General features: G+C 37.6%; 1 protein-coding gene across 3 annotated transcripts in view; it reads right to left on the bottom strand.

Moving 5' to 3' along the window:
- Positions 1-13,624, bottom strand: part of LOC126272673 (PX domain-containing protein kinase-like protein) — a 137,399-nt gene that overhangs the window by 14,827 nt on the left and 108,948 nt on the right. Inside the window, exon 10 of one of the 3 annotated variants that reach the window (XM_049975691.1) lies at positions 10,581-10,639. The exons of 1 other annotated variant lie outside the window; for it this stretch is intronic. In XM_049975691.1, coding sequence (XP_049831648.1) covers positions 10,620-10,639 — 20 coding nt within the window. In that variant the 3' untranslated portion in view covers positions 10,581-10,619. The remainder of the gene's footprint in view (positions 1-10,580; positions 10,640-13,624) is intronic. One more of the 3 variants, XM_049975692.1, reaches the window with a different exon arrangement.

Below are 13,624 nucleotides of genomic sequence, written 5' to 3'. Positions count from 1 at the left end.
AGCATACCGACAATCCTTCTTTCCACGTACAATACGAGACTGGAATAGAAGGGAGAACCGATAGAGGTACTCAGGGTACCCTCCGCCACACACCGTCAGGTGGCTTGCGGAGTACGGATGTAGATGTAGATGTAGATTTTCAATATGACCATGGAATGGTACACAGCTTACCTCCTTAACGTGTTCAAATATGCTTCTAGAAATAGCTTTACATGTTATTAACACAAGCAATCTTCTAAAGGTCTTATCAATATAGACAAACAAAAAAATTACAAACCCACTGAAGATAGCACATCATGTATTGAAAGAAGCATGGTTGAAAGAAAATAAATGGTATCGTGCATAAATTTGAATTCTGTATTAGTGTCTCCCATTTTCAAAGTGTTCATAAAAATTCATTTCACTGCTGGAATATATTCTATTTCTTTGTTGTAAAGAGTGCAACAAATGTGAAAACAACACTTTTTTAAAAGTCCAGCACCTTCCTTATCTTCTTTCCTTCCTGTACACACACACACACACACACACACACACACACACACACTACACAAAATTCTAAGATCCACATGTAAGCTTACAGTTTCTGGACCACCACTACTACTATCACACACAAGAGAAATAATGTATTACAATAAAGCACAATTACTTACTAATCTCATGATTTCTGGAAAAATTAAGGCTTAACAATATCCCAATTAAGTACGTCATTAATCCAACTTTATTCATATTTTCCTTATCACTAAATAGATACCAAACATTTACAAAATGCATGCTCATATCTGTAGAGTTTCACATTCCACAAACACAAAAAGGATAATAAAAAGACTGCCTCAAAACTGCCTACAAATGCTGCAACAAATTTAGGATGTCCTACTCTGGACTGCAACTCAACTATGCAGTAAACTTGCCTGCTTACCTTAAACTCCCTGTGCAATGAAGGCACACAAACCATACCTATTTCCCAAAATTAATCAAATGACAACATACTTCACACATGGGTTTTGTTCAACTCTATCTGAACATGCCTCGGAAGGCCCAATGGTACCATCCAACCACTGTGGTACTTTCTCACTGGATGCGGATGTCAAGGGGCATGTGGTTAGCATGCTGCTTTCTCTGCTATTGTCAGTTTCCATGACTGGAGCTGTTGCTTTTGAATCAAGTTTTTTCATTTTGTTTACAACATAATCCATTAATTATTTGTAATACTACATATATGTATTTTGTGTGTGTGTGTGTGTTTAGTGGAATGTTTGTGTTGTATGATAATTATTACGATGATGATGATGATGATGATGATGATGGAAGGAAGAGAGTGAAGCTCAGTGTCAGCACATAGCCTACTACTTGCAAATAGCACCAAATGGGCCATCAAACTTAAAGTCCCCATCCAACAGGCAGATCACCATCAACAGTGTCACATGCCCTCACTTCATGACACACTGTGGATAGGTTTGGTGTCTAAACCAATGCACTGGTGCAAAGTCTGGTGATCTGGAATTTTATGCCACCACCTTGTGAGCCAAATACTGGCAGCAAAAATTTTTTTCCACCACCAGGATTCAAATAGGCTCACACCCAGGTCGAGTGTCACAGCAAAAGCATGTGTTAGTGGCCTCAGCCATGAAGGTGGGTTTTGAATCAACTCAATCGTCCTTATAAGGGCTGAGTGCACCCCACTTGTATACCAGGTGTCCGGTATGAAATGAGCGCTAAGATACGAATGTGTTGATAAGGAACATTCGTTGTGAACGAGTTTTTTTTGTTTTGTTTTTTGGGCATGACATCTGTCAAAGATATTTAGCATACATCAAGTCATGGAACAAACATAATATGTTTTCATTGTGTTAACAATGTTGAATTTTGTACCAGAAAGCATTAATTTTTTGTTTTCATTTGGGAATAAAAAGTGCTGCAGAGTAGCATCAAATGCTTGTCGAGATATATGGTGATCATGGTCTATCACAAGCAACATGCAAAAGATGGTTTCAATAGATCAGAAATAACGATTTTGATGTAAGAAATGAAGTAGGTGGAAGACACCAAAAAAGTTCGAAGCTGCCGAATTGCAAGCAATGTTGGATGATGATGATATTTTTTGAGTCAGAAGCAAATGGCAGCAATGCTAAATGTTGCACAACAAACAATTTCTGACCATTTGAAAGCTATGGGAAAGATCCAAAAGTGTGAAAAATGTGTGCCACACGAATTGAATGAAAGACAGATGGAAAACCAAAAAACCATTTGTCAAATTTTTCTTCAAAGGCATGAAAAAAAATCAAATTTGCATCGAATTGTTGCTGGCAATGAAAAATGGATTTATTTTAAGAACCCTAAACAGGAAAAATCATGGGTTAGTCCGGGACAATGATCACCACAGACTGCAAAACCAGACCAATTCGCAAGAAGACAATGTTCTTTGTTTGGTGGGATCAGAAAGGTGCGGTTTATCATGAGCTTCTAAACCCGGTGAAACTGTGAATACTAATCACTCCAGACAACAAATAATCAAGGTTGTGGACATATTTACAGACTCCAATTGCCATATGAGTCGCATTCATTGGAGATAGCATTCCTAGTTCTGCTGCGATGTCTGCATCTACATCCATGTTATTACAGATAAGGCTACTGATATATAGAAGTACGTCAATATCTTGTACTACCTTCTGTTGAATTATACTGTGAATCGATACATTTCCATTTTTTATGCACATTGTATTTGTCTTATTACCATTTATTTTTAGCCTAACAGAACTCGCCTTTCCATCTAGCTTGAGCATTAGTTGTAAACTTTGTGTTGTTTCCATCAGAAAAATGTTGTCTGCAAAATCCAAAAATGTAAGATATGTTGAAGCAGTCCATCATTCTTTTTTCCGTGATGAAATCTATGACTAATATGACAAATTCAATCCTTATTTAAATTCCTCTCAAATTGCTACAGAAAGGGGTATTTCAGTGTTCTGTTGTTAAACAGCAATGTTACAGGACGTTTTTTTTTTAGTGAGTTGAAGCAGAAGCAAATAGAAGCAAACTGCAGGGAAAAATTATTGTTGCAAAGGCAATGTGTTTACAAATTATCACAGTTCTTGAACTTGGATTTGAAACAGTTTCAAACCCGCTGTATCTCCCTCCCCCCTGAATTAACATCCATGCCATTTTTGCTCCTGTTTGCTAAAAATGGTTTGTAGGGCAGAGTGTTCTAAGTATGTATTGTGAAGAAATATGAACCAATTCTTTCCTGAAGGAATAAAAAATTTGGAAACTCACAGCCTCAAATAGGTTGAAGTCAGTGGAGACACTCCCCCCCCCCCCCCCCCCCCAAAAAAAAATCTTCTGCAGAATTTATTTATTTATTTATTTTACAAGATATATTTTATCCAGTATTAACATTTCTGTGCCCTGTAATGGAGGTGGGGATTAGGAGGGGGAGGACATGTATATCAATGGGTCAAAGGTTTTTTAATTGCTCATATTTGTAACTACATATGCTTAAATATTTCATGCATAATCATTTCCCCTCTTTCTTAGTCCATTCATAAATACTGCATGGAAAGAACTACTGTTGGTAAGGCTTTGTATGAGTTTGAATTTCTTCAACTTTCTCTGCATGATAATTTTGCAACATTTGTAAGAGTGGCAGTTGTAAGATTGTCTGACACCTCTTCAAACATATGGTCTCCGAGTTTAAACAGTAAACCTCTCTTGCAACGTCTGCCACTACAGTTTGATGAGCATTCCATGATGCTTTCCTTTGGATCCTCTCTAATTCTACTATTAATTCTATGTGGCAAGGGTCCCAGACTGATGAGCAATATTTAACATACAGGCCAACAAAAGATTTGTAAACTTCCAGTTTTGTAAATAAATTACATTTCCTCGGGGGTCTTCATCTGGCATCTCCTTTCCTCCACCACTAGCTTCACATGATGATTACATTTCAGATGAATACCTCTCAATATTTTACAACTATTACTGTTTCCATTGATTGTTGCCCAATAGCGTAATCAAATAATAGTTAGCCTTTCATCATATTTATGCACAAAGTGTTACATTTATTTATGTTGAGTGACAACACTCAACTGCCAGTTCCTTCACAAAGGACCAATCCATTCTAATTTGCTACAATTTTCTGCCATTATAATTTTTCAATATACAACAGTATTATCTGCAACAATCCCAGAGAACTCCTGGTACTACCGATGGTACCAATTAAATATACCATAAAAAGTAATAGCCATGCAGTGCTCACTTAAGATATGCCAGAAGTTACTTCCACATGTGACAATTTCATCCCCGTCAAAAACAGCATGTTGAATTCTGTTTGCTAGAAAGTCTGTAATTTTACCATAAAGCTAGTCTGGATGTTAAGCTTCAACAACTGCCATAATTGAGAACAACGAAAAGAGAGAGAATACTGTTAATGCTGGAAAATAAATTAATTTTTTGACATCCTTGTTTTTCTTGGTATTTATTTACCTTTGAAATAAGGGAATTATGTTTCCAAATGTGCACAGGAGCACTTTGAGTAAGGAGACAAATCAGTTTACATTATGGAAGGCTCTAGCCGAAACACGCATTCTTTCAGAGTTAGTTAGAAACAATATAAAGGTAATACAGGGTATTTGGAAATTTCCATTAAAAAGTTCTAGGACTTGTGGAGAGGAGAGAGTATATAATATTTTGAATAGGAACCCATGTCCGAAAACTTATCGTTTTCATTCTATGACGATTTCAATTCAGTTGTTTTAACTCATCCATTTATGCTTGAGGTGTGACACAATACAGCTATTAGGTAACAATTCGAAAGGAAACTTTATATGAGCACTGGCTTGTTGGCGAATGACCTCCAGTGCTTATATGATATTTTGCATTTGGTTATCTGATCTGACTCATCTCCACTCCAAACTTCAATGTAGCCAACCTTCACCAAAGTTATTCCTCAGTCAAGATGGGATCTATTGGTGGCTGAATAGTACACTCTTCTGGAGGGTGGTCGGTAATGGTAACATAGCATGATTCTCCATTGATGGCATTGAGGTGAGGTTCCTGACTGCTTCAGTTGTCCCTACATAGATGCCCATGACGACGAGTTCTGGCACATCAAGGCAATAGGTGAGCCTGAGCTCTCCTTGTCCACTTGTAATGATTATTACTGCCACTAATATATAGATTTGTTTTCTGAGCTTGAGTATCTATTAGTACTTCACTGGAGCTTCACATTTAAACTAAGTTTCTGGATTGTGGACTAGAATTCATCTCATTTAAGATAGTTGGAAGTGTGTGTTCAATGGTACACTATTGCCAAGAGCAATGTTGTACAAACTTGATAGAGTACCTTTGTCAATTCTAGAGCTCCAATCTTCCACAGTCTATCACTGCTTGCAACGTAAATAAGTTGTGGAATGAGTGGCTGGAACTTCTGATAGTGATGGAGATTAAACGAGGCACATCTAAAAGAGATCTTGGCCAGGGTACAAGATGGGCTTCACCTTACTGCCTTTTCCAGGTGGGCATAGAAATGCCCTGTTTGTCTTCTTGTAGGGCAACAGATTTTGAAAATTCTTTTTTCTTTCTTTGCAGCAGCATACAAAATCTCTTGTCATCAACAAGGAAGACATACTCTCATTTTGTCCTCCATTCTACAAATGTCCATTTTTCTGTGTGGTTATACAATTTGTAAGGGAGCAACTTGCGTCACTATCATGCAGAAACTCTTAAACTGTCCGATTGTTGTGGCACTTGTCTGAGATTTCCAGTTTTTCTTTCCTTGATGTCAGCTTTTCTTTTAGGCAGCAGTGTCAATGATCAATGAACCTCTTTCAAAATTAATGATGCTACCTCCCTCTGGTTGGGTTCAACAGTCAATGCTGCTATGTCACCTATTTGGTTTGACATTATAAGGCATCACATAACTCTTTTCTTAAAAACAGCATTCACCGGAATAGTGACCGACATTGCTGATAGTGCTCAATGACTGGCACAACATCCAGAAGTCTGTCAAATGTCTTTTGGTGTACTCTTTTGTGACACACTGCATCGATGTGCTGACACCACCTGATAAAATCCTCTTGTGAGGTGACATCTTTCAAAACAAGCCACTGACAGACATCCTCAGCCATGGTCACATTAAGTGTGATACCTTATCACTTCATTGCGACAGTACCAAAGCACTCTTTCTAGGTGACTGTGTTGTCCCTCAAAAGCACTGGCTATGTTCTTCAGTTGTTCCTCAGCTATGTGGATCTGCTGCTAGCTGAAACCCAACATTTTCTTAATTTCCACCTGAAATTTGTTCCAGCTCTTTATCTCTTCCTTATTGCACTTGAAACACTGCTGGGATGCTCTCAAAGTTAAAGTAGCTGCTAACAAGACACACCTGTAATCCTGCTTCTACTGAGACATTAAAAAACGTTCAAATAATTTCCTATATTTATTTAATAAGTCCCAGAATGTTCCACAAATAAGAAATGTTAAATCACAAAAATTCCCCCGAGTCAAGAATTAGACCGTTGACCAAAATATCACATGCCAGAGACTTTAACTGCTCCACAATGGTGTATGTATGATGCACAGCATATGGCAAAATATTCCTATTCCTGGCAGATTAAAACTGTGTGCCGGACCGAGACTTGAACTCGGGACCTTTGCCTTTCGCGGGCAAGTGCTCTACCAACTGAGCTACCCAAGCACAACTCACGCCCCGTCCTCACAGCTTTAATTCTGCCAGTACCTCATCTCCTACCTTCCAAACTATTTTATTCATCACAGTTTTTATTCCATTCTGTTTCAGGTCTCTTCTTAGTTTAGTCACCCCTCACATCTTGCTATTTCTCTCAGGTTTAGTTCTCATCTGTACCAAATGGAGACCAGCAGCTCGTCGTTACTAATATTGTGGTAACTTTATTGGAGCTTTTAATAGTTTTAATGTGTAAATATTTTCTTATGGCTCATCTCTGTTTTCCTCATGAGACTTCAGCAATATTTTTTTCCCTTACGAAGCATTTTAGCAACTGTTTTTCCTGTTTTCAATCTTTTCCATTTCTCCTGATAAAGGATTTTATCACAAGTATTAATAATAATCATTCTTAGTTTTCATTTTCAGAAGCTTATATACCAAGTACAATCTTACCATCGTCTTAAGCTTTGTGAATTACTTGGATTCAGCAAAGACAAAGAAGAGGATAGGAAGAAGTACAATTTTCATAAAACTATATAGGTCCTCCAAATGCAAGTACAGGCACTACAGTACAGCTAACAATAACAGGAAGATGTGGACATTTTCAAATTCAAATACAGGGTTTTTCACAACTCCTATAACAGGCTTTGAGTGTTGTAGAGGGGGCTTCATAGCTATAGTTTTCCATATCAGACAAAGTCTGTGTACAGGCCTGCAACTATTATCAATTTAATTATTGGAAAGAATTTAAAAAGGCTGTGTGATTGCTTAAAGGCAGTTGCTGGTTTTCTCTGAATTTGTTTATTAATTCTCACGATGCTTTCCAGGATTAGCCCATCATCTGACGACCTATTATGAACAGACAAAATTATTAAACGTTATGTTACAAATTTTACAGAAACGCTAATTTCTTATAAAAGTCAGTTGTAAAAGAACAGTATTTAAGAACAAAACACTTTTTGATACAGAGATGCATAAAAGTAAAAAAGACTTTGATGTAGATTTCAAATACCACCTTTCCTAATATACTAATATATGGTATAACAGGTAGCACCACTAATTGCACAGTTCGACCCTAACTGTTGAAATACCCAACAAGCAAAGACCAGCACCACCATGTGAGTTGGGAGGAAGGCTTAATGACACTAAGTGGTATAAGTGAGTTGATGCAAGTTTAAACAGTGCCACAGAGATTTGTGGCCAATGTAAGTATTACAATAAAATTTTTAAGAGACAGTTGCCTAAAGTGTGTGTCGATACATAAAACATTTTAAAATTGCTTGCTCACCCATGGGCGAAAAATCTATCTTACATACAAAAATTCAAGTGGCACATTATCATAAAAGTAGTGTGTAAAAATCTTAACAAGGCTTTTTGTTTGTATACAGAAGTAAAATCGTCCAGATATGAAACATGTTACAGTGCAAACCGGCTATGTAATTTAGCACAGAAATACATTTTCATTTTTATCACAAAGTGGAAGTTCTTGCTCATCCAACCAAGAACACGTAAAACATTAGATAAAATTCAAACTCCACAAATGAAAGGTTACAATTTAATTTTTACAACAGACAAAATACTTAGGGCTCGTCACTCATCTGACCTAGTGCAAAATAGGTGTAAAATTCATTAAAAAATGGTTTAAATGGCTCTAAGCACTATGGAACTTAACATCTGAGGTCATCAGTCCCCTAAACTTAGAACTAATTAAACCTAACTAACGTAAGGACATCCCACACAACCACACCTGAGGCAGGATTTGAACCCCCAATCGTAGCAGCAGAGTGGTTCCAGGCTGAAGTGCTTAAAACTGCTCGGCAACAGTTGCCGGATAAAATTCACTAGAGGAAGTTATATTTTCACAAATGAAAGGTTATCAATGGCATAGATAATAGCACAAGCAGGAAAGGGATACCGTATTATTTTTTATTTTGGTGGAAGAACAGTCTGCATTAAAAGAGTTATGGTTGCTCATTGTCTGCTCGTTAATCAAAAGGGTAGGGTTAGAGTAATTATTGACGTAGATGTCAATTTCTTCAAGTACATCCAAATTATTATCCTTATTTTCAGTTTGCAATATTGATAAACAATTCCCAATAGAAACTAAATGATGCTTCTATTCCCTTGAATGGTATCCCAGGGCACTATCATTACTTCTGTATCCATGCTCCCTGAAATACGTTTCGGATTCCCTTTCCGTTTGGCCAATGTAGTAACATTCTCAGGATCCACATTTGTTCCTGTACATCCCAGCATCACAAAACTTATTTTTTGGGGCTTCCAAACGATGTCACAAGATCAGCCCTAGTTAGTTATTGGTTTGGAAATGGACCGTATATTGAATTTTTTTACGATTTTGTACAATAATATGACTAATGTTTTCCTTATTTATTATTTTGTTTCTTTCTATTTTCCTGAATTTTTTTTCTCACTTATATTCCTAATATCTTTTTCATTGAAACCATTTCCCAAACCTATATGAATAATTGTTTACATTTCCTTACTTCTTTCCACATTGCCCAACCCGAATCATAGCTAGCCTGTGGAAAATGAAATTGAAGGTAGCCGTTTTTTTTATGAGAGTCTGGGCGTAGTACTTACATTGGCCATGAATGTGTGTGGTGCTCTTTAAACATGCATCGACACAGTTCCGCCACCTAGAATGGCCGTACCTTTCTCCCAGCACACACAGTGGTGCTGGTCATTCCGTGTTTGGTATTTCAACAGTTAGAGTTAATGTGCGCAGTTAATGGTGCTACCTATTATTCTATGCCAGTAATGACAATATTTCTAAAATGGTATGTATTTCTACATCAAAAAGCATTCTGTTCTTGAATATTGTTCATTTAGAACTGACTTTTATATGAAATTAGTGTTTCTGTAAAATTTGGAAACGTAACATCTGTTTATAATAGTTCATCAGCAAAAAGCATAAGACACTTAATAACAAATTCAGAGAAAGCCAGTGATTTTTTTAAGCAACCACACAGCCTTTTTAAATAATTTCCAAGAACTAGATATAGTTTTGATAAGGCACCCATATCTGGGATGTACCACTTGGATGTAAAGTAAGTTTGAACACTGGATCAGTTTCAAATCTCCCACTTCATGGTGCACCACAACTGAGACAATGAGCTCTGACTCCAGCATTGGCAACATTTTGAGCACTTGTCATCATGTTCTATTTTACAAGATAAAGGATGCCTTCTGCAAGATTAAGAGTGCAGCGTGTCTGGAGTATCACAGTCAACCACGCTAGTTTAACTGTACCGGTTTCTTGCAGCCATTGTTGTAGTCAGACAAAAACCATATGTGATGTCACATTATTACAAAAGAATCTGATAATGGTGCCTTCTTCTCAGTTTTTGTATGTGCTGCAAAGGAGGAGATCTAAAAGTGATCCAATATTCAAACTCATTTTGTATCCAAATGGTACATTGCCAAACCTGAGTTCCTTATCAAAACTCTATCTATTGAGTCCTTTCTAAAACTACTAGTAGCCTGTAAAAGGAATTGTGGAACATCTTGCACACACAAAAACTAACAGGTAAGGTTTATAAGTTATCTACTGTGCATTACTAAAATGTACTGAACACATGACAACTTTTTTTTGTGTTTTACAGTTTCGACTCTTGAACATGACTGATGGAATTAAATACATGCTACTGTTACAAACAAATAACTAGGAGTTGCAGGAAAAAATGCCAAGGCACCAATGGACAGCAGAAACTACGAGCTATGACAAAGGAGACTAGTTTGCTTCATCGTGTATGGATCTTGAAAAAAAATAAAAATAAAATAAAATAAAATAAAATAAATAAATAAATAAAATAAATTAGGAAGTATTTCTTGCAGAAACATTTGAATATAGAGAAACATGCGTAAGTCTACATAGATGTGTAACCTTTATTTTGATGGAATTTTGATGAGCAGCTTCACAGCCCTACGACACAAAAGGAACCACTGTCAATAAGAAAAAACGACAAAGTTATATATTCTTAGAACATTTTGTAAAAATTAGCACAAATACACAACCAGAAAAAAATTAGTACACCCTTTTAGAGGTTTCCAATTCAATCAAGATTTATGGTTGCAACATTACATATAAAGTACAAGATATGATTACATTTACAGACCAACAGCACAAGTGGTTCTAAGGTACCAGATTTTGACCCATGCCGTAACACCTGTATCAGTTATGTGGTGCAGCCCCCTTGGGCAGCAAAAGCAGATGCCGACTCTGGCACCCAATGAATCGTACAGATGGTGAATACTATCCTGGGGTAAATTACGTCATGCCTGTTAGACTTCTTCAAATAGTTCTGTAAGAGTTGTCAGTTGGTGAGTCGCATGAGTCACTTCTTGTCCCATCATGACCCACAAGTACTTGATTGGTGACAAGTCCAGAGATTGTGCTGGTCAGGGAAGCTGCTGCATGTTTTGCAGAGCATATTACATCTCATGGGCAGAATTATCCTACTGGAATGACACATCACCTTCCTGTTGCAAGACTGGCAAAAGAACAAGTGTACCAACATTCTGTACAAACCAGGCTCCCTGCAGAAACCCTAAAGATGAATAAAAGTTATACCCAGGCCATAAGTCATGGGGTGGAACCAGTGTATTGGCGTCTGTGCTGCGTGGACATCCAGAACCTTGTCTACCGGTGTGAGTATGTTCACATGACCACTGAAACCAGCATCACTGCACAACTGACACACCAACTCATGTTGTAATCCTCTGAAAGTGGCATCCCATCACTTGAAAGGCCACATTTTGACCCATTTCAAACTCGCTCAGTTGGCTGTAGGAAGCATTAGAGTGTCTCCGCGGCATGGTTGCCTGCTTGTTTCACATGTTTGCACCACACTGAGGCTTCTGGCTGTGAACATTCCCTATTAAAGGTTAGATACAGTTAGTGCTCTGGAAGCTACGCACTACGCTAGCCGTCAGTCAACAATGCCGAAACTGTTATCAGTACATCTCCTATCCCACAGGTGGCATATGCCATTATCAGATCAAAATTGACATTGTCTTCCCAGGAGCTTTTTAGTACAGTGTATGTATTAATCACTTTCAAAGCAACACAAAAATATTATTTTTTTGATAAAATCAATCTCAGCAAACTATCTGATATGTATAATATTTGGTCCTGCAATGCTTATTTAGATAACTACTCTGACTCTCATCACCTTCAGCAACCTCACACCATTTTGCCAGTGCCTTCTTACACAAGAAAAACAGACATATCTCATTTCAGAAGCATCTCTGCATCATCAGTGTGTTTCCTAAACCATTTTCACTTTCTATATATTTTAATTTTTTCCCCTGCAAACCAAATCTACAAAATATTTTGGTCCATCTTTATCCCATACCTAGCCCCAAACATGATATTTTTGCGGAAGATTCATTTGCAAGGCTGTCCCACACACCCTCCCAGCACTTTTTATTCCATTCTCATCACAAGCATGCCTTACCTGATTAGAGGAAGTGCCACCAATGTAAAAAGCAACATCATGTATCAATTCCTACAGCACAGCCTTCTGTGCGGGCTAGATCCAAATAAATGCCCACTGCTAAACTGGGGCCAACTGGAGACTTCCCCAGAGCACAGTATACTTTGCTTCAATGCCTACTTCACAAACACAACAATATCAAACCTCCTCCACCCTCGAATAACATCTTTTCTGCACTGTGTAAATGGAAACAGTCCTTACAACAAATCCTTCACTTCTACAATCCTGCAGTCCTCCTGGCATCCAAGTTCACTAGCCCCTGTCCAACAACATCCTCCTCCACCCCTATCTCTGTGCCTACCTTCCTCCTCTCCCATCACCAAGCTTCATTTCAGTTTGATCTATCTATACATAACTCTAAGCCATACTATTCTTTCTCTGATCATGCTCGGATGAACATCTGGAAGTACACCGTTAATCTACCACACTGAGAATAGCATGTGATGACCTCCTGTTAAGTCCTAACATGGACAGCTTCATCCATTATTTTCAAATGTGTGACAATCAGAACACAGGATGGTTATAAATTACTGTAGAGTTCTGTAATGCTGTATTTTCACAAACAAGGGACTTAAATACACAATCCAATCACCTTATAATAGATGGATTTTCAAATATCAATAAGGGTATCTGCTTACACATGGCATTTCGTAATAAGCACTTATTTTTGGTTACTGAAGAACCTGGCAGAATTTCCAACAAATTCTAACTGAAGTATGCTTAGATATGACATCATGAGTGTTCAGTAGCAGATGACAATTTGGGCACCACACTGGTATTGCAAAGCAAGTTCAAAAATTGTTTAAACAATTTCACAAAATAGGAAGCATATGCCACAAAAAAATAAAAAAACAAGAAAAATACAGAATTAACTGACAGCCCAAGTGTAAATGACAATACAATATGCGAAACGTACCTACAGAGAAGAAATCAGTGCACAGAGCTAAGCAACAGTTGTACTTACCAATGTCTACAGTAATGTTGACTGCAACCTGTACACACACTGTAGTGTAATGATCTCACAGAGGACAGAACGTATTTTATGGTCATAACCATGACCTTTGACACTGTCAGCATATATAATGGCAAGTAATTATGCTGCAGGTATCAGGAAATACTTGAATCAATACCTACAAGGCACAAGGACAGGTTGCACAATTCCTGCAGACGTCGCTTCTTGCATATGGTCACCTCATACCACAGATCTCCCAGTGAGTTCTTTCCGTACAGTTTATGCACGGGCAAACTATCTGTTCCTCCATTTCTAGTAGTGTTACCACAAATGAGAAATTGCACTACCCTCATTCACAAGTAAATTTTAGATGGGTGTAAAAATTATACATGGAAAAACAGGAAGTAATACAAACAAGAGATGAAATAAAGATATCAAATCACTGCACAAAAGTTCATCCAGCACATCATTTTCCAGGCT

Source organism: Schistocerca gregaria, chromosome 5, assembly GCF_023897955.1.
Source record: "Schistocerca gregaria isolate iqSchGreg1 chromosome 5, iqSchGreg1.2, whole genome shotgun sequence".
NCBI classification, from domain to species: Eukaryota; Metazoa; Arthropoda; class Insecta; order Orthoptera; family Acrididae; genus Schistocerca; species Schistocerca gregaria.
The sequence above is the reverse complement of the archived record's forward strand: the minus strand, read 5'-3'. Positions and strand labels throughout refer to the sequence as shown.